At 51.4% G+C, this 18,451-nt stretch overlaps 7 protein-coding genes across 7 annotated transcripts; 3 read left to right on the top strand and 4 right to left on the bottom strand.

Annotated features, from left to right (window-relative positions):
- Positions 1–534: 534 nt before the first annotated feature.
- BO80DRAFT_425173 (glycosyltransferase family 31 protein) lies at positions 535–2,406 on the bottom strand. The gene has a single exon (XM_025719455.1). The coding sequence runs from the start codon at positions 2,264–2,266 to the stop codon at positions 833–835; it is 1,434 nt and encodes a 477-aa protein (XP_025575524.1). The 5' UTR covers positions 2,267–2,406; the 3' UTR covers positions 535–832.
- Positions 2,407–2,911: 505 nt separating this feature from the next.
- Positions 2,912–5,379, bottom strand: BO80DRAFT_445051 (threonine--tRNA ligase THS1; the record flags this gene model as incomplete). Its single annotated transcript, XM_025721470.1, has 6 exons — positions 2,912–3,066; positions 3,145–3,811; positions 3,868–4,443; positions 4,497–4,761; positions 4,814–5,255; positions 5,319–5,379. 6 exons carry the CDS (start codon positions 5,377–5,379, stop codon positions 2,912–2,914), a joined length of 2,166 nt encoding a protein of 721 aa, XP_025575523.1.
- A 212-nt stretch (positions 5,380–5,591) lies between these two features.
- BO80DRAFT_381992 (Gar1-domain-containing protein) lies at positions 5,592–8,399 on the top strand. Its single transcript, XM_025716867.1, has 12 exons — positions 5,592–5,716; positions 5,789–5,836; positions 5,892–5,992; positions 6,051–6,196; positions 6,341–6,397; positions 6,450–6,541; positions 7,039–7,137; positions 7,194–7,251; positions 7,315–7,352; positions 7,423–7,434; positions 7,496–7,677; positions 7,741–8,399. Exons 1-12 carry the CDS (start codon positions 5,650–5,652, stop codon positions 8,107–8,109), a joined length of 1,269 nt encoding a protein of 422 aa, XP_025575522.1. The 5' UTR covers positions 5,592–5,649; the 3' UTR covers positions 8,110–8,399.
- A 1,799-nt stretch (positions 8,400–10,198) lies between these two features.
- Positions 10,199–10,956, bottom strand: BO80DRAFT_72379 (uncharacterized protein). The gene has a single exon (XM_025724751.1). It carries the CDS (start codon positions 10,845–10,847, stop codon positions 10,371–10,373), a length of 477 nt encoding a protein of 158 aa, XP_025575521.1. The 5' UTR covers positions 10,848–10,956; the 3' UTR covers positions 10,199–10,370.
- An 859-nt stretch (positions 10,957–11,815) lies between these two features.
- BO80DRAFT_72319 (uncharacterized protein) lies at positions 11,816–12,481 on the bottom strand. The gene has a single exon (XM_025724749.1). The coding sequence runs from the start codon at positions 12,270–12,272 to the stop codon at positions 11,916–11,918; it is 357 nt and encodes a 118-aa protein (XP_025575520.1). The 5' UTR covers positions 12,273–12,481; the 3' UTR covers positions 11,816–11,915.
- On the top strand, positions 12,472–13,668 carry BO80DRAFT_72342 (WSC-domain-containing protein). The gene is made up of 2 exons (XM_025724750.1): positions 12,472–12,903; positions 12,962–13,668. The coding sequence occupies exons 1-2, from the start codon at positions 12,579–12,581 to the stop codon at positions 13,537–13,539; spliced, it is 903 nt and encodes a 300-aa protein (XP_025575519.1). The 5' UTR covers positions 12,472–12,578; the 3' UTR covers positions 13,540–13,668.
- Positions 13,669–15,732: 2,064 nt separating this feature from the next.
- Positions 15,733–17,113, top strand: BO80DRAFT_381990 (flavin reductase family protein). The gene has a single exon (XM_025716866.1). It carries the CDS (start codon positions 15,840–15,842, stop codon positions 16,677–16,679), a length of 840 nt encoding a protein of 279 aa, XP_025575518.1. The 5' UTR covers positions 15,733–15,839; the 3' UTR covers positions 16,680–17,113.
- Positions 17,114–18,451: the final 1,338 nt, after the last annotated feature.

Below are 18,451 nucleotides of genomic sequence, written 5' to 3'. Positions count from 1 at the left end.
CCAGTCAATTCACGAGGAATGGCGTCTGTCAACTCAGTCCGTCGTCTGGGTCGCGCCCCGCCAATATCCGGGAGGGTCTGGATTACTCTGAAACAGGAGAACTCTGGAACTGCGGGATCAACAGAGACACGGGAGAAAAGCTGGCAATTATAACCATGAAAAAAGAAATGGGCAGAATCTCAGAGAGAAAGAGAAATTTCCTTAAAGTGATGAGATGTGACGAGCATCGAAGGTTGATTTCTGATTGGGTCTAGGAAGCGCGCAGCGTGCAGTAGTTGAGGGGAAGGACTATAGTCGGAGATGCAGTAGACGAGGAGGAACAAATAGTAGCTTGGGTCAATACAACGCTCCAGCTGGAAAGTCCATCTGCGAGAAATGGTCCAGTAAAGAGCAGCTGGAGGCTAAAACCCGAGCCGACGTGGTTTGTTTACAATTTACACATTCGGCTGGTCAGGTGCGATCAGGTGCGATCAGGTGCTGGAAATGGCTTTATGCCTGAGGCATCAAAGAGCTTCTGCTCCAAATAGGCAACATCGTCTCCGTCCGTCATCACTCCAAGTGCGAAAAGACTGGACCAGCCGAATCCCACCATTGAGTTGGAACCCTCAATACAATTTACAAATTTCCAAGTGGGTGCTGAGACTGAGTTTATCCTGTGTTTAAAAAGTCCTGCCAATCGCCATTGTTCACTTTGCAGGACACACACCGGGAGGCTGGGACAATGCATAAAATGAATAGGGCAGTTGAAGGGACAAAGAAGGAACGTGGAGTACATACTACTAATATACATCGCCCATATTTACGGAGTATCGGCTCCCAAATGGTAGCCACCTCATGCTGCAATGTTCCAAACCACCTCTAACACCTCGGGTTTCTCAGGTTCCACCTCATGCACATAAATCTGCCGCACTCTTGCTTTCTCTTGAACCGCATCCTTCAATCGGAAAGATATCTTTTTTTCGTCCTTGCGTCGTAGCGGCCCCAAACTGAAGGTAAAGGGGTCCGGACCGGTATACTTGCTTGCGTTCCAGGTCTGCTCCATGGCCAGGGGGTCGTCTGATATGGTCGAGTATTTGATCACAGAGAACCCATTGACGAGGTACCATTCGTCTGGCAAGAGCCACCGATGAAGCAAACATTCATCACCGCAGATGCTGGCCGCCTTGCTGAGAGCCACCATATCGGCCTGGAACCAAGACTTCCAGTGATGCACAGAGAGCGGTTGGGCCCGCCCAGCCTCGTAAAATCCAGATGCATCGCCACGCAGGTCTAGCTGGAAGAGGTCACGCTCCCAGGAGAGCTTGGTATTTGTATGTGCGTAAATACACTGCGAAAGCATGCGGTCGCCGCCCGATTTGAAGGCGTAGCATTCATCAAACCAAGGCTGGAGCTCCGTGAGGAGCGGGATAGAGAGGAAGATCCCAGCGCCACCGTACGCCATATAGCCGCTGCTGTACAGCTGTTGCAAGTCCTCGGTCACAGCCCCGATGTACTGGGGCTTGTTGGCATCATAGGTGGCCAGCCGATCCACTAGCCTCGTCATCGATGGGAAGAACGTATCATCGTCCATCATAACCACCCACTGAGTGGACTTATCTTTGTTCTTATACAGGTATCGAATCAGATAAAAATATCGATCCAAGCGCTCATCCTCCTCTTCAAGGATAGTAAGACGGATCCCGAGCGCCTCCGCCCGCTTCTGAGCCTCCTTCTTCCCTGGACCTCCGCTATCAATCACAGCCAGAATCCGGGCATTGCTACCCGCAGCCCAATGCGCAAAGGCATCTAGGGAGTCGATTAATCTATCAACGGATGTTGCGATGCCGAATATGATATGCGATGCATCTGGTTGGGCACTGGGCATGGGGCCCTCAATCGTCACGGAGGGAGTACATCTGTCCGGCGGCAGACCTTGTCGATGCTCTTCCGTGTCTAACCGCACGGTGCTAAACTTCGGGAATCGCGCACCAAGGGTGTCTGTATAGCCAGTGAAATTCTCCGTTGGTGCGACGGCTATCTCTAACCTGGCATATTCTACCGTGGTGTTGGAGTACTGTCGGAGACGATCGAGATCCACATAGCAGGGATTGGTGTCATCGAGGGAAGGTGCTAGCGAGTGACTGGAATCGAGATCCGAGATTGGAGCGACCTGGCTAGGCCTGGAGTAGAAAAACACTATGAAGCCTGCGGAGAAAAAGGCCGCCGCGAAGATTAGTACCGACGCCCTTGATTGGCGCCAGGAGCGACGGTGCAATGGCGGAGACATCATGAATCAGTCATGACGGTGATATGCCTGGATCTTCCAAAATGCAAAATGTTGTTCACCGCAAGGACCATTCTTTTCCGGGCTGAGAAGGATTCAACTTGGTCCCAAGGAGTGGGAATGGATGGCGAAAGGTAAACGTGGTGCATAAACCCGAGCTGTTTGAGACTGGGACTTGGGTCGGCCTTCGGAATGAGCGGTCGGACCTCCGGAAGGCAATCCGTGGCCAGGGTTTGAGACCAACGGACTAAGTATTACCCCCTGTCAGTTATTGGGTGGGATTTCATTCATGAATTGAGGTACAGTTTAACAATAATGACTAGCTCTAACGCCCCAGCAAGTCTAAACTATCATCATCTGCCATGGTTCAAGTGCACTTTTGCCCAGAAAGCTACAGGTATCTACTTTTCACCAGAAAGACACACAACCCCCCCTAGGAATCCCCGGGAACTCTTCCGGTAATCTGCTCGGTACTCCGTACCTACTCCTGATTCTTTTCAGCTAAACTAGCATCGATACCCAGGTGACCTCTTATGATCTAGTATCTAAACCATGGTATATCGACACGTAGATCTCTCGGTATCTTCGAGCAAGCAATGAAAGCCGGGATGCAAACGGCAAGGCGAAAGTAGGAAATAACAGCTTCGTTTACAGAGAGTTGACCAGTCTCCGCTCCTTCCGCAGAGACCGGAGCTTCTCGCGGGCCTCCTCAAGGGGAATCATCACGCCCTGCTTCTGGGTTGCGGGGTCATCACGGTTACGAATGTTAACCGTGCGACTCTCCTTCTCTTGGGCGCCAACAACTGTTTCATACAATCAGAGATCCGAAGGGAAAGATAGGAAAGACAGAATTCGAGTCTTGAGCATGGATGATAACTTACCAAAGATGAAGTTGTATTGCTGAAGCTGTCCGGTACGGATCTTCTTCTGCATAGTATTTCCGCTGATGTCGATGTCCACGTTCAACTTGTCTCCGCGCAGAATCGTCTGCAGCTCCTCAACATAGTCGTTGACAGCGGGCATGACGGGAACAATCAGGATTTGACGAGGGCTGATCCAGAAAGGCCACTTGCCGCCAAAGTGCTCAATCAAAATACCAAGGAAACGCTCAAAGCTGCCGATAATGGCACGGTGGATGACGACGGGGCGGGCGCGGCCGGGACCAGGCTCGTTGGGCTTGGCCTCACCCTCCTTGGTGGCCTCGTCGGACTTCTCGGCCTTCTCATTCGACATGTACTCGAGCTTGAAGTTGATAGGCGCCTGGTAATCAAGTTGGATCGTGGCGCACTGGAACTCTCGCTTAAGAGCATCGGCGATGGTGATGTCAATCTTCGGTCCATAGAAGGCACCATCACCCTCGTCAATGGTCCAGTCGTTGCCCTTGAATTTGGTCATTGCTGCCTTGAGCTGGTCCTCGGCATAGTTCCAGGTCTCCAATTCACCCAGGTACTTCTCGGGCCGGGTAGAAAGCTTCAGCTTGAAAGTAAAGCCGAACAGGCCGTAGATACACTGCAGGAAGTCGAACAGACCCTCAATTTCGGACGTGATCTTGACAGCATTAGCCTATAAATTGCCGCAAATAACCTTGGCTTATCGGCACTCACCTGGTCCTGGGTACAGAAAATGTGCGTGTCATCCTGCTGGAATTTGCGGACACGGGTAAGACCACTCAAGGCGCCGGATGCCTCGTTTCTGTGCAACACACCGAAGTCGGCAATTCGCAGAGGAAGTTCTCTGTAACTTCTCTCACGGTGGCCAAAGAGCACAAAGTGACCGGGGCAGTTCATGGGCTTGAGAGCCCACTCCCTCTTCTCAACATCAAGCTTGAACATGTCGTCCTTGTAGTGGGCCCAGTGGCCAGATGTCTTCCAGATGCCGACATCATACATGTTGGGGGTCTGAACCTCCTGGTAACCCCGCTTGCGGTACTCGGAGCGCAAAAGGGACTGAAGAGCGTTGAAGATCTTGGTACCGTTGGGCAGGAGGAAAGGACATCCCGGAGAAGCCTCGTCAAAGAAGAAAAGCTCTTGCTCCTTGCCGATCTTCTGGTGGTTGCGCTTCTCGGCCTCCTCCAAGAATTTCAGGTGTTCCTGCATCTGCTTCTTGTCGGGGAAAGCAACACCACGAATACGCTGCAAAGAGTCGTTGGACTGGTCACCAAGGAAGTAGGCCGAAGAGTTCTTTGATAAATCAGTATTACAATTCTAAACAATGAATGAGCACCACTGCATACCTGCATGATCTTGAAGGTCTTGATCTTTCCGGTGCTCTGAATATGGGGACCTCTGCACAGATCGACCAAGGTACCACACCTGTAGACAGTGCTCTTCTCTCCGGTCACCAGCTTATCGATGTAGTGCAATTTGTACTTGCTGTACGCAAACATCTTCTTGAGGTTTTCTTTCGTAACCTCCAGTCTGTCGAAGCTCTGCTTCTCCTTGAAGATGCGGGAGGCCTTGCTATCCAAAGACGACCAATCGGATTCCTTGACGACACGGCTGCTTCACCATTAGCTTTCCTGTTCAACCATGCAACACCATCCATGCTTACTTGTCCGGCATAGCCATGTCATAGAAGAAACCCTGGGGTGTAGGAGGTCCGTGGGAGAGAAGACATCCAAATTCGCACTCGCAGGCCTCGCCCAGACAGTGAGCGCTAGAGTGCCAGAAAACCTCCCGACCTTCGGGGTGGTCAAAAGGAACATAAGAAACGATACAATCGCCCTCCAGGGGGCGGCCCAAATCCCAGAGCTCCTTGCCAACCCTCGCCAGAACAACATTCGCGCTCAAATCCTTGGGCACGTTCTTGAGCAGCTGTGCGGGGGTGGTTTCCCAAGCGTTCGCAGTGACATTGATAGAGTTTCCATCACCAAGCTCCAGAGTGACGTTGATTTCGGGATGGGGCTTGTTCTTGAGTTCCTCGAGATATTGCTGCCACAGTTCCTCGAACAGATTGTTGCGCTCGATGATGAAATCGGGGAGCGAGCCGTTACCTGGCGCTGTCAACTGGTAAGGAGGGGTCATGCAGCATTTGGCGGGGCAGACAAGCGACTCACCAGCAGGTTTGGCGTCGCCGGCGGGCCTGACGGGGAGGTCCTTCGAACCTTCAGAAGCCATGGCTGTATCCCGAAGCGTCAGGGGAACGATCTGGGAGGGTTGGACCGAGGAAGCGGGGTTAAACCAGCAACAATGCCTGACTTCCGTATAGAAATCGGACGATCATCAAACGCAAATCGACAGTGACTCAGTGAGGGACCGAAGGCGGTGAGGCACGTGACAAAAAACTGCCCTTGCGGCTAGCGACACTTTACCGTTTCGAGCTTCCCACCATTCGAAAACTTCTCCGGACTCCGAGATCCAGGTCGACCGCAACAACAGCAATTCAAGATGTCTTTCCGTGGAGGCCGTGGTTTTGCGTCTGGCGCCAACCGTGGCGGTTTCGGTAGCCGTGGAGGTGGGTTTTCGCAGAATCCGAGGGTCGATTCTTGCGCTGGATATGAGCTAACGAAAATTTTCGTCGGGATAGGTCGCGGAGGTTTCCAGGCGCCTGTCGGACCCCCTGCTCAGGTTCTGGGTAATTATACGCCAATTTACGGCCAAAATCATTGCGACTAATGTGGAATGATCAGAGATGGGAACTGTGATGCACGCTTGTGAAGGCGAAATGGTTTGCGAGTCGATCAACCCGAAGATTCCTTACTTCAACGCCCCCATCTACCTCGAGAACAAAGTATGATCGACCTGGAATCTGTTCGGCATTGCGCAATGGGCTAATAAATCTTGGATAGACCCCTATTGGCAAGGTCGACGAAGTTCTGGGTCCCATCAACCAGGTCTATTTCACCATCAAGCCTCAGGAAGGAATTGTCGCGACCTCCTTCAAGCCTGGTGACAAGGTCTACATTGGTGGAGACAAGCTCCTTCCTTTGGAGAAGTATGTGCTAATAGTTCTCATCTATCATGTGGACACCACTGACTTGGACACGCTAGGTTCCTTCCCAAGCCTAAGCCCGCCCCCGGTATGAACTCAACCGTATTCCGCATAGGTCGGATGTGCCTGATCCTAACCAGAATACAGGTGCCGCGAAGCCCAAGAGAGCTGGCGGTGGTGCCAGAGGCGGTCCCATGCGCGGTGGTCGTGGTGGACGTGGTGGTCCCATGCGCGGTGGCCGTGGCGGCGCACCGAGGGGACGCGGTGGACCCCGTGGAGGTGGTTTCCGCGGTGGAAGCGGTGGTTTCTCGCGGGGTGGTGGCAGAGGAGGACCTCGTGGTGGTGGTGGTGGTTTCCGACGATAGACAGTCTCTGTCTTGCCTGGTAGTACTGTCTTATTACGGCGTTATGGGAAAAGGGAGCTATTGCAGGAATTTATTTGTCTCTATATTCTTGTGCATCCTAGGAAAAATTTGCTGGTTCTCTGTACGCAGAGGCTGTCGTGAATCTCGGCCATCAATTTCATGTATTGCAACGATCAATTATGCCGAATATCATTGTTCTTCGACCATCGTCCACCGGTTTAAGAAGTGCCTTACTAAGCGTCGAGTACTTGTGGCGCAGTAGATCTTCAGCAAGGGACCTGAAGTGGCTAGTGGCTGAGTGTGGCGCAGGGCAACACCGCCTTGCAATGACGTCTGGCCACGCTTGAGCCGTAGAATCTGTGCGCCTGTCAACACTTCTCAAGGCAGCTGCCTACCATTGCATCATTTCTTTTCCATTCTCACCACCCTCCTCCGCATATACTTGATTTACTCCCCCGTATTGATTATTTGCTTTGAGAGTCCTTCCCGTTCGTCATTTCTACCTGAGCATGTCTCGCCGGGTTTCTGCCATGCCGTCAAATACTTCGACTAGCGGTGTCCCACCTGCGGGTGATGGTGGTGAGCCTGCATCCTTGCGATATCTCCCTCGAAGCTTGGAAGCTAAAGGATGGTAGGCCAGGAAAAGCAGAAGATGCTTCTATCGTCGGAAACAGGCCATTTTAGCATGATCAGGTAGCCATTGAGCCTTTGTTATTTCGGATTCTGGCAGGTTACTTACGCATATACGCACACCAGGGCTTTGCATCTCGCCGATCTAGTGACTGAACTCAATGGTAAGTCACCAGATGCTCCGTGACATCTATATGATACCTAGTATCCTGCAGTCGCTGACATCTTTTGTAGGATTCTGTGGAGGCAAGCCCATATTTCACTCAAAAACGACATCTACGGCCCGACACTAACCGCTCATATACAGTGATGTCCGTCTTCTCTTCTATGCGCTACTGCCTAGGTGATCCTCACGACTACGGTCCGATTTGGGCCGCTCTGATCTTCATGCCCTTTGGACTCTTTTTCGACTTCATGGACGGAAGGATTGCTAGGTGGAGGAAAAAGTCATCCCTCATGGGACAAGAACTGGATTCATTGGCTGATCTGGTATGAGGTTCCAACTCACTATCGCATTGCTCCGTTACTTACTGTTCGTGTTTCCTGCTATAGATTTCCTTCGGCATGGCACCCGCCGCGGCAGCTTTCGCGCTCGGAATGCGCACCAGCCTCGACCACCTGTTCCTTTCCTTCTTCGTCCTCTGCGGCCTGACACGGTTGGCACGGTTCAATGTGACTGTCGCTGTTCTTCCCAAGGACAAGTCCGGCAAATCCAAATACTTCGAGGGCACCCCTATTCCGACAACCTTGTCCATTACCTTTTTCATGACATACTGTGTTTCTCAAGACTGGGTGCTGGACAACCTACCGCTTGGCCTTGTAGCCGAGGGTACGGCTTTCGAATTCCACCCCCTGGTACTGCTGTTTGTCCTGCACGGCTGTCTCATGGTCAGCAAGACGCTGCACATCCCTAAGCCTTAGAGGGAGAACGCCACCCGGGCAAGCAGGAAGTTTGTCTAAACCAGGATTCCCGTTTTTGATAGAGATGTCTTTTGCGAGCCATATATACCAAGGGAAACCAAAAACAAAAGTGGGCATGGGAGCATTTGTTGAAGATAACGCAGTTGTCGCTAAATGAAAATGATTTGCATATCTTGCATAGTAATGCGGTTGCTCCCATAAATACGGGGGCCAGAATTTTTTATCCGGGCATGTCTCCTTCGGGGTTGTTGTATTAGGATCAATCGTACTACATGCTACTTCTACACTTCAGTATTATGCAGCATAAATCTCTTACTGTACCCCTACGACTCCTTCAATTTCGGACGTCTCCTATCTACCCTCTGGATCGATATATACAATCCAGTTCGCATAATCTTGATAGCCAGCATAAGGGGTAGAATCTGCCCAGATACCAAGAACCTAGGACGTAAGACAGACATCCGACGTATCATAGTCATCAAAACATGCCACATGACCTATTGTAAGCGGAGTAAGGACCAAGCCACGTTGGCCTGAGATCCTGAGGAAGCAGTCCGCTCGCTCGTGTTGATAGCCTGATCAGGACTTATGGCTGAATGACACTCCATCCTATACAATTGCTCAGCTAAGGTACTGATCAACAAGTTAACTACAGAGTATTTCAAAGCCAATACCTATCATGACTTCGAAGATGATAAACTAGATTCTCAAGTCTTAACAACCGAGGGAAAGATACACCCCCAAGACCCTGAGCCCCCAACCAAGACCCATGCCCCAAGACCCATTCGTATTATTTCCAGGCCCCGGAACCGGGAATTCACTTGGCTAGGCAATGGCAAATCCTGCACTATGGGTTATTATTGCGTGGTATCGACTGTTTACCATTATTGACGGCATGGATAAAAATGGAAACTCCCGGGAGAGACATCGTGGATCCTGGTGACACGTTCTAGACCTCGCCGAGAGTTTCACTTTGAGCTGGGACCAATTTCTTCTTTGCCTCTGTGTGTGTCTTCTACCTAGGTGGTGGTATTCTAGTAGTGGTTGGTAGATGGGTTTTGGTTGACTCGCCGTCTAATGTCTATCTATTTGGCTTGGAGGTACTTTGTAATTCGCGCAATGACTCCGTTTTCTTGGAATGATTCCAGAGGGTCTTGGGGCCGGACTTGGTATCCGGGAGGCCGAGAAAATTGCAAGTCGATTTGGGTGTGGGTGCCGTCATTGCCGGTGATCTTCCTCTGTTTTACTGATGGGGTTATTGAGCGTGGTGATAGTTTCTGATTACTATTGTAGTTAGAAACTGGTGTTCGGGTTCCTTGCTGTTCTGTTCCTTTCTTTTCCGGGTGTATCGGACTCTGACTCGTTGAAGTGATTGATGTCTTAGGTGGATCATGACTTGTGAGGTGAGTGAAACCCACTGTATTCCAAGTCAAGCCTTGCCAGTGCAACCGGATATTGAAGCAAAAGCATCATCGCTGCAATGTGATTCCATAGGACACAATATTTGGAGGTATCTGATATCCGTCGGTGAGGTGAACGTCAAGGGGTCGCGTCATGAAACATCCGATAAGCTTATTTGGCATGTGAAGACGCTTCATACTTCTAGAATTCTTTCCATGCGCTGTGAACATAGCATTTATCTCGCAGAGGTATTGTCTTCGAGTTATGGAATGTGGCACTTCCGAGGTGTATCCGGCAATGGTCGGCAATCCCTTTCACGCGCTCAAGGTGCATGTAATGGCGGCCTAATGTTGACGGTTGTTTCTTATTGAAGATCCCGTACCCAAGGAGTCGTCATCCTCCTTCGTCGCCATCTATTGCAGACAAATCAGCGCACCATCTCAGTGGACGAAGTACTCCGTAGATAGTTCCTAGATAGACTGATGGTCGTCGAGCCACCGTGTGTGCTTGCATGCATGAAGCCGCCGATATACGCGTCAAGGGGCGGGGAACCCTTACGTTGCGTTACGCTTTCCAGGCCTATTCGATACGGGGCGAAGCTGCTGCAGGGGTTCCAGCTTCCAGGTCCACCGCACCCCGGGAACGACCCGACCGCTTGAACCATCGGAACCATCCTACATTTCCATCGCATGTTTACACTTTAGAATGATGCAAGAGGGGGCCTGTTTCGAAACTGCAAAGTCAACAAGCCCGCCCTGTCCAAGTGTGCCTTGACGGACTGCTGTAACTGAGAGCGCCCGTGCCAAGCTGAGGAAAGTCGGACTCGAGCTGCGAACTCCTCCCCAGAGGGTCCGCCTGCACTAAAAACTGGAACGCTTCACCCGTGACGGCGTACCGCCTCGCCCAGCATGGGTCAAGGGTCCATTTCTACCCAAGCACCGGCTCTTCCATTGGCAGAGAATGCGGACCCAGGATAAAAAAGGTCTAGCCTGAAATTTCCAACGCTCGTGATGGCCCCGGGTTTGGGCGGTTAATCGAGTCCCCTGACCAGTGACATCCACCGCCGTTCCTCGATGTGCCGGCTGAAAGTTTGGGGAAAAGAACACAATGATGGATATTTGATGCTTCTGTCTTTGGTACCTCGATCCGATCCCAATGACGCAAACTGGGGGATATGTTGATGCTAGAATCGACCCCATGCCCGGGCGCTTTGTACCAAAACCGCCTTGCAAGTGGCCAGGCACATCGCGGGCCCCGTCCCGTTTGGCAGACACGCAAGGAATGGTGCAATGAGGCATCGTATGTACAGAGTACAACTCATCACCGGTTGGTCTCATTCAAAAGACGTCGTGGAGCAGTCGTCCATCAATGTCAATTGTCAATGGCTGGCGCCGGCCCTTGAGAGGAGGTGCGAAGTTTCTGTCCTACCTGGGCCATGAGTGCCCGAGAGCGTGCCGAGGATCCTTACTATTAATAAACACTCATCCAATTCTGGTCATCCCCCGTCCTTGTACAGAATACACGGTATTCAACTGGGTTTCTCCAACAACATCGCTCAGTAAAGGACGGCCTGCCATGTTGCTCTCAACGAGCACGCCTGGAATGTACTCCGTAGGCATATTGAAATGTCAACTCGGAGAAAGGAAGACGGACTACTGTGTAGATCGATTGCTGGCATGCTCCTATGAGTCGTACACACATTGTTGCTCAAGGACTCCGCGGATGTCATGGCTCCAAGTCCGGCTCCTTCTGGCCCCCGGAAGAGGGAGTGAGAAGAACAATTTACGCCGGAGCATGTGCCAGCTCTCCCCTCTTTGACTGAAATACTATGTACTCCGTACTCCGTATCTATTCCGTACAGCGCCGCCACCATCCCATGACCGGGGATGGCTTAGTGCATGCCAGCAGCAGCTCCGCTGTGCCGCTCGTGTGGCCGGGAAGGGAAAGGGATGAGCTCTGCCCCCTGGCCAGGATCGGCTGATGTAAGCCAGACGGGCGGGCTCGGCGGTCTCTGATTGGCTGCAGGCCGGCAGGTACGCGGGATGTGGTAAATTACCGCCCTGCGCATCCAGGGTCAGGTCCCGTCGGGGAACCACCAGGAAGCGTACCGCGTCTGAAATGGTGGGCTGCCATTGGGGGAGAGGAGAGGGAATGATGCTCCCTCCTCACGCTTTGTTTGTCCCTTTTTTTTCGCCCGGCCAGTAGGGGAAAGTTTAGTTCTCGGGACCCCCTGTTGCCAGCTGGGCTACTACTGGGCTAGTCTCACCCGTCAGTGCGTCGCTTAATGCCTGCCCAGTCCGTCAGTCCTCCTCTGCGCAGTCACCCTGCCTGTGTCTTCCCAGGAAGGAGTCTGTCAATCGTTCTGTCGCTTCCCCTTCCTTGACCCTCTTTCCCTCTGCCTCAACCTAGTCGCTCTTTTCGGCACTGCCATCGTTCAGCAGTGCATTCTTGTTTATCTTCCCTCTTTTCATTCTCTCGCTCTTTTCAGAAGGTATCCCATCTGGCCTTGCTCTTTCCAAGGCCATAATAGAACTACGCCCTCCTGCTGCTCTCTCCCACCCCTGTTGCTGCCCGTGATTTCGACCCTGGCTGATTGACTTGCCCTTCCTGAACCGCCCCCGTTCAGGCTGGCTCATTAAACCCTCTCCGACAGAAAGGGGTGCTTGAAACGACCGGTCCAAAGGGCCTTTCCCCGCCAGGGACCGCCTTCTCCCAGCGCAGACACCACACTCTTTCATCGCCATCTGCACTCCAACCTCCATCTACCCTCATCATCTGGCCCTCTGCTATCGCCCTACCCGACCTGCTCTCCCACGTCAATTCTAGGCCCCATACGTCACCCGTCCTCAACATCGGCTCCCCGTCAACGCTTGCGCTATCCACTGCGGAGTTTCGTTGCGACAAGTCCAACCCTAGGACATAGGAGAGACTGAACAATCAGCTTTTGAAGTAGCTCCGAGGGGTTCCAAGGGTTACGCAGGTCGTCCCTTATCGTTCGATCAACCTCCTTGGCCGTGTCTAAAACAACCTCATCCCGTTCCCCCTTGTGATCGTTTCTTACGTCGACCATGTACCACACCACGAAATCCTTTACGATGCGGTCGGCTCTGGCGGCCTCTGCCCTTCTCTTAGCCATCAGTCTACCTGCAACACATGCTTATACGGAGGAATACAATGGATGTTACTCCGACTCGACGCCACTGCAAGATCAGGGAACATATACATATCAGAGTGATGGATACTGCCAGAAGCTATGCTTGAAGTCCAACTATGCCGTCTTTGCCCTGCATAATGGACAGGACTGCCTCTGTGGTAATGAGCTACCCGCCGCCTCCGCCAAGGTTTCCGACAGCAAATGCAATATCGAATGTGCCGGTTGGCCCAGTGTGGACTGTATGCTCCCCATTCTGTGCTATTTCGTGTCCACAATTTGCTAACGATCATCATACAGGTGGTGGCAGTGACACCTACTCTGTTTATCTTACTGGTATCGAGAGCGATGTGGACAACTATTCGGCCTCGAGCACAACTACTTCCAGCACCGAAAGCGAAACGTCTACCTCCACGACTCAACAAGCAGCCCATGTTGTCACCAGTTCTGGCACCACGCAAACAGTATATGCGACAGCAGCAAGTGAGACAGAGGCGGCGGCTACTGCAGCTGCCGAGAGTGCTACGGATCCTGCACAAAAGAAGAACGGCTCGAGCGCCAACACAGCTGCCATTGCCGCAGGCGTCGTTGTGGGTGTGGTCGGAGCCTGTGCTCTCGCCGGCGCCGGATTCTTCCTTTGGCGCTTCAAGAACCGCAAAGCGCAATACCGCCGTAGCATTGGCGTGGACAACTATGGCAATCCGATGTCGCAACACAACATGTCGGATTCTCGCTTTGACGGCGACTTCATGGCACAACGACGTCAGAGCAATGGCAGCATCGATGATGACCAAGACTTTTCACGTCGGATTCTGCAGGTGAGCTTGGCCCCACGGTGGATCGGGACGGAAGTCCCGGCTAACATACCCTCTAGGTGACCAATCCCGACCGACGCTAGAAGGAATATGATTCCAAGTCTCCTATGGACAGTGCCGGGGGTGAACCATCTAGGTTCTAACTCTGCATTTCCGAACGATTAAGCCATGCCCTTGCCTCATATCCTTTTGAACCTTACATTCGACCTTCGCTTGTCACAATACGTTAAGCTTCATGGAAGCTGCTCTTTCCCTCTTTTCCCATTCTTGCCCGCCTATTCAGCGACCTTGCGGTATCAGTGCATGACGGCAGACAGGATATGATGTCACCACCAGTGGTTATGAAAGATCTTCCGCTCCGAAACGGGTGCGGTTCATACCGCCCGTGGCGCATAACAACCTGCCAGGAGCACCGCCCTGAAAGATTCACGGTGACTCCAACTTCCCGAAAGCTTGGGGATCCTCGAGGACCGTCCGGGTCGCCCTCAGATCAATGGTTGTGATCACACTGCTGACCTGGGAATTTATGTATCGCAAAGGCCTCTGGAGGTCAGGGCTCAACGAGCCGGGCTGAAGCATGTCAGTCCAGGATCTCAGTTTTTGAAAAGGCGTTTGATGTGGGTTGTATTCTAGTCGGTTATCCTCGTGGGCAGCATTTATTTTCCCATACCTTCTGTTATTGAGCCGAGAACCCCATTTGTTCCATTTATGTGATGCTTGTTTCTATTGGCGATCTGCCGCTTTGCTTCACCACTTTGCTGCATATAGTAGCTTGTGATGTGAAGACTGTAAGTAAGGTGACGGACAGCCCTGTAGCTAATGTGAGGATGAATCGATATCATGTATTGCCGATACTTTCCAAGTCCCCCGCGACCGTCTGCTGTTTGGGCATGCTATGCCTTGCATAGATGAGGATCGCCAGTTAACAATATCTTCAAAAACTTCCTGGCAGTGTATAATATTTCCTCATCTGCGCCGTTGTGTCCACCCTAACCTGCTTGGTGAAATATCACCTTTTGCATAACGAATGCCTCCACCCAACAAGGACCAGTCATTTAATTAACATCACTCCAACAGTGAGAAGTTCACCGTTTCAAACCCAAGCCTATTTTCGTATCACACCATACAGATAAACACAGTTTCTCTCCCTTGGTTCTCTCGCCTTATCATCAAAGAATGAACTGATTCACATGTGAGTCATCAGGATAGATCAGAACTACAGCTCGAGTGGAAATTGCTTCATTAAATAGGTTATGATCTACGCAGGCCTGACTTGTATCAAGTATTCAGCATCAAGCATCTTGTATTTCGTATAGTATATTATATCACGATTTACCACGTGGCGTTGTGAATTCGCTTTACAAAGCGCTCGGGAAAATCAAACATAGTACTCAGTGGAAATTGATACAGGCTCTCTTCGTGAGTTATGACTTTATTACAGGTTCATTGAACTAGTAGATTCCTCCTGAAATGATTATCATTTGAGTGAGTGTGAGCTAAGGACGAAGTTTGTTCTCGTTGAAGTTGAAGTTATGTCGGATATCTACATCGATATATATTTAGGCTGTGTACGGGAAGTCAGTCTTTCGACTATAAAGATGATCATCCATTTCTTGACTGCTCGCATTATTCTGGTATCTCGTCACACCATATATAGGTAGTGAGGAAGTTAGTACATCTTATTGTTTCATGATTCTGGAGTCGCTGTTGTGAGAGGGGGGGGGGGGTTCTTCGAATCTCTAAGTGCAGTGGGTAGTGGATGCGACCGTGAGTTTATGAAGTGTTCTTTTTTTTTTTTTGATATCATGGGGATGGGGATTATTTCTTGATTCACTGGTGTTGAGTAGGGTGCTAGGTGTGATCTACTATATTTTATCTGATGAAGTGAGGCATGGGTTGGGTTTCCAATGATTTTCGTCACATCTTGTGGTTCTGGTTTACTTGTGTTGTTGTTGAGTTGGCGAGATGAAGATGATGGGCATAAATGCCGGATTCGGTCTGCCGTTCTGCTTTTCATATCATGGTGAATTTTATAGAAGATCGATTGAAGAGATACTAGGAATACTGGTGCAGTCCAAACAAGGGAGTTGGTGTTGTGCGATACTTCGAGATAGTAACTATGGGAGAGACGGCCTCGTACGCCACGGGAGTGGAACAAAGAACCGACCAACAGGAATGCACGGTCCCAACCCAGAATGCGGGGAGTACTTAAGCATTCCTTGTTCTTCATTGTCTGAAGACTGGAGACACACTCTTCACCTACCTGGAGCTTGAAGGCCTGTTGACGATCTACACCGCAGGGTGGATGTATATCTCTACCTATCTGCCCAAACCGCCCATATCTACACAAAAGGGGAACAGATATGCCTCGCAAACGTGACCCAAAGAGTGAAGGGGAACTCGGTTCCCCCCTGAACGGATCAGAGTCAGATCCACACCGAGCGCCGAAGAAGTTCAAATCGGCCCTCGGCACCGGCGATAGCGATGGCCTGCCCTGTGGTCTGGACCAATTCCGGACATATCCGATCCACAAGGTCAATCGACTCTTGGAGCCAGGCCCGATCCTGCTCGTGGCGACCGGCTCCTTGGCCAACAAGACGCACAACATAATGACAATGGGGTTCCACATGATGATCCAGCACGAAGAGCCAACACTGGTCGGGGCCTGCATTGGGCCGTGGGACAAGAGCTATGATAATCTAAAGAGGACGGGCGAATGTGTGCTCGCCGTTCCGGCTGTGGAGATGTTGGAGAAGGTCGTTGACATTGGCAATTGCAGTGGGGAGGATGTTGATAAGTGGGAGACTTTCGGGGTAAACCCGGTGCCGGCGCCGGATCCTGCCTTGGATTCTGGGTCTGGGGATGGAAAAGGGGCAGAGGAAGGAAGAGCACGGGCACCGTCAGTTGGAGGAGAGGGGGTGATTGCCAACATCCAATGTACGGTCCAGGATCGAGCGTTGGTGGCGAAATACAACTTGTGGGTATTGAGGGTGGTTGGAGCATGGATCAATAAAGACATGGATTTGGAATATGGGCAGGGAAACCAGACGCCAGGAAACGATAGCGATCCTGTTGGTGGTGGCAAACCAAGGAAGAGGGAAATGAAGATGGCTCACCATCGCGGAGATGGAAGGTTTGTGGTTGACGGCAAGGAGGTCGACCTGAGGGACAGAATGGTCAAGTGGAAGGAGTTTCAGGGTTAGACTTGCCCTGCCCAGCCCTGGATTGTGACCTGCAGCTGGCTGTAACAGATCTCTGTATGCTGTTTCATGTCATGTACCTGTGTGAACAAATATGCTGTTGGTAAGCAGACACTAGAGATTGGAGGTAGTGAGACAGTCGTAACAACGCTTTTGCCTATCTGATCCTAGTCAGTACGACCGAAGACTCTGCCCTGTGGATAGCATCATGCTTAATTTGAGGTTGCAGCAAACACGGGCGAGTCAGCAACAAACGCTGAACCAACATGTTGGTTCCACATGGTTCCTGTTGGTGGCTGCTCCTGTTGCACAGCGCGCGTAAAAGTTGGTACCCAGGTGAAGGAGCATCGATATCGCTGCGGATGCAGTACCGCAGTGTGATGATGCAGCATGCTGGGCAACAATGACGACATTTCTGCCTACGTGAGGGGTTCCCGAGTAGTTTGGGGACAGAGTTTCTATGCCACTGTGATTGCCCGGGATTCCCTGGAGATAAGGAGACCCTCGTGGCAAATGACCCCGCTGCCTTGCAACAACATCCCTGCCGTCTCGAGGCGCTGCATGATCGCCATAGTACTCAGCAGGGGATCCGCAGCCGGCACACGTGTGGACGGATGAAACACTCCTGGCTGCATGCAGAAGACTGGATCCAAGTCGGGGCGCCCGGCATATTAATCCGGGCGCAGTTAATTTGTTCTGTACATCTCATTAGTCGTCGGGTAAAGCCATTATCTGAAGGATTCCTGAAATAAGACGATGTATATCGACTAGCAGGGGATATAATCCTTCTAAGGTTTAATCCGTAAAAGGAAATGGCGGTGCAGCTGCGTGGCAGGATCGTTGCTAGCTTTGTCGGGTAAGGCGACTCTTCACGGCTAACAGTTAAGGTCATTTATAGGCCGCCCTGAGAAGAAGTATATCTGATCCCTGGCCGAGTTATTACTCAAATCTGATGAGCACTGGTCATCTCAGGTTACTCAAAGGGATGCAAATCCCGGCTGGAAACCATGACACTGAAAACGCTATCATTCGTGGCCAAACCGGCTGATATCAACAGTGAGATCAGACAATGTGGAAATCTGCCATCCCAACGCATGGTACCCCTGTTATGGGGCGGAATGACGGGCCTCGTGGCTCTGTTGCCTGTAACCATACTACAGGGTAGTTGCAGTAGCTTAAGCGACTGACTGCACGAAGATGCACGTCTCCCAAACTGGTATCCAACGTAACCTGTATGTTGGCGTATGGAATGTTCGAAGCAGCATGGAAGCTGCTTCTTCACCAATAGTAGCAGCTGGAAGGGCTGGTGTGACCGATCATCTTGCCTGCTATCCGGGCGGTTAGGTTACACCATGTCGAGCCCGGTGTCATTGATGGGGGCCATGCTAACAAGGGGCGTGCTGACAGGGGGCATGCTGACAGGGTTACAATATTTTCCGATCTTGAAGTTAGTCCGTGCCTAAATTAGGAAATCAGTAAGGAACCTTGAAAATGCTAGGAGGAAAGGCGGAAAGAAGCGTAAGCAATGGGTTACACAGGGGTTAAAGGATAGCAATACTCACTGCCAGGTTCTTCTCAACATAGCATACAGTCGATGTCCGTGCTACAGTGGCTGGTTGTGTGGAAACACTGAACGGACACCGGAAGGGCCGTTCCGCTTCTTGAAAAGTTAGGCTGGTCTGGAATGCTTCCGCCAAATACGAACGGCATCTCTGGTGTCGATCGCGGACATCATCGGCTGAGTCGCCCGGTCGGACATCCCGGCCTTCGGCTGC

This window comes from Aspergillus ibericus (genome assembly GCF_003184845.1).
Source record: "Aspergillus ibericus CBS 121593 unplaced genomic scaffold BO80scaffold_19, whole genome shotgun sequence".
Taxonomy (NCBI): Eukaryota; Fungi; Ascomycota; class Eurotiomycetes; order Eurotiales; family Aspergillaceae; genus Aspergillus; species Aspergillus ibericus.
This window is presented reverse-complemented; position numbering and strand designations above follow the sequence as displayed.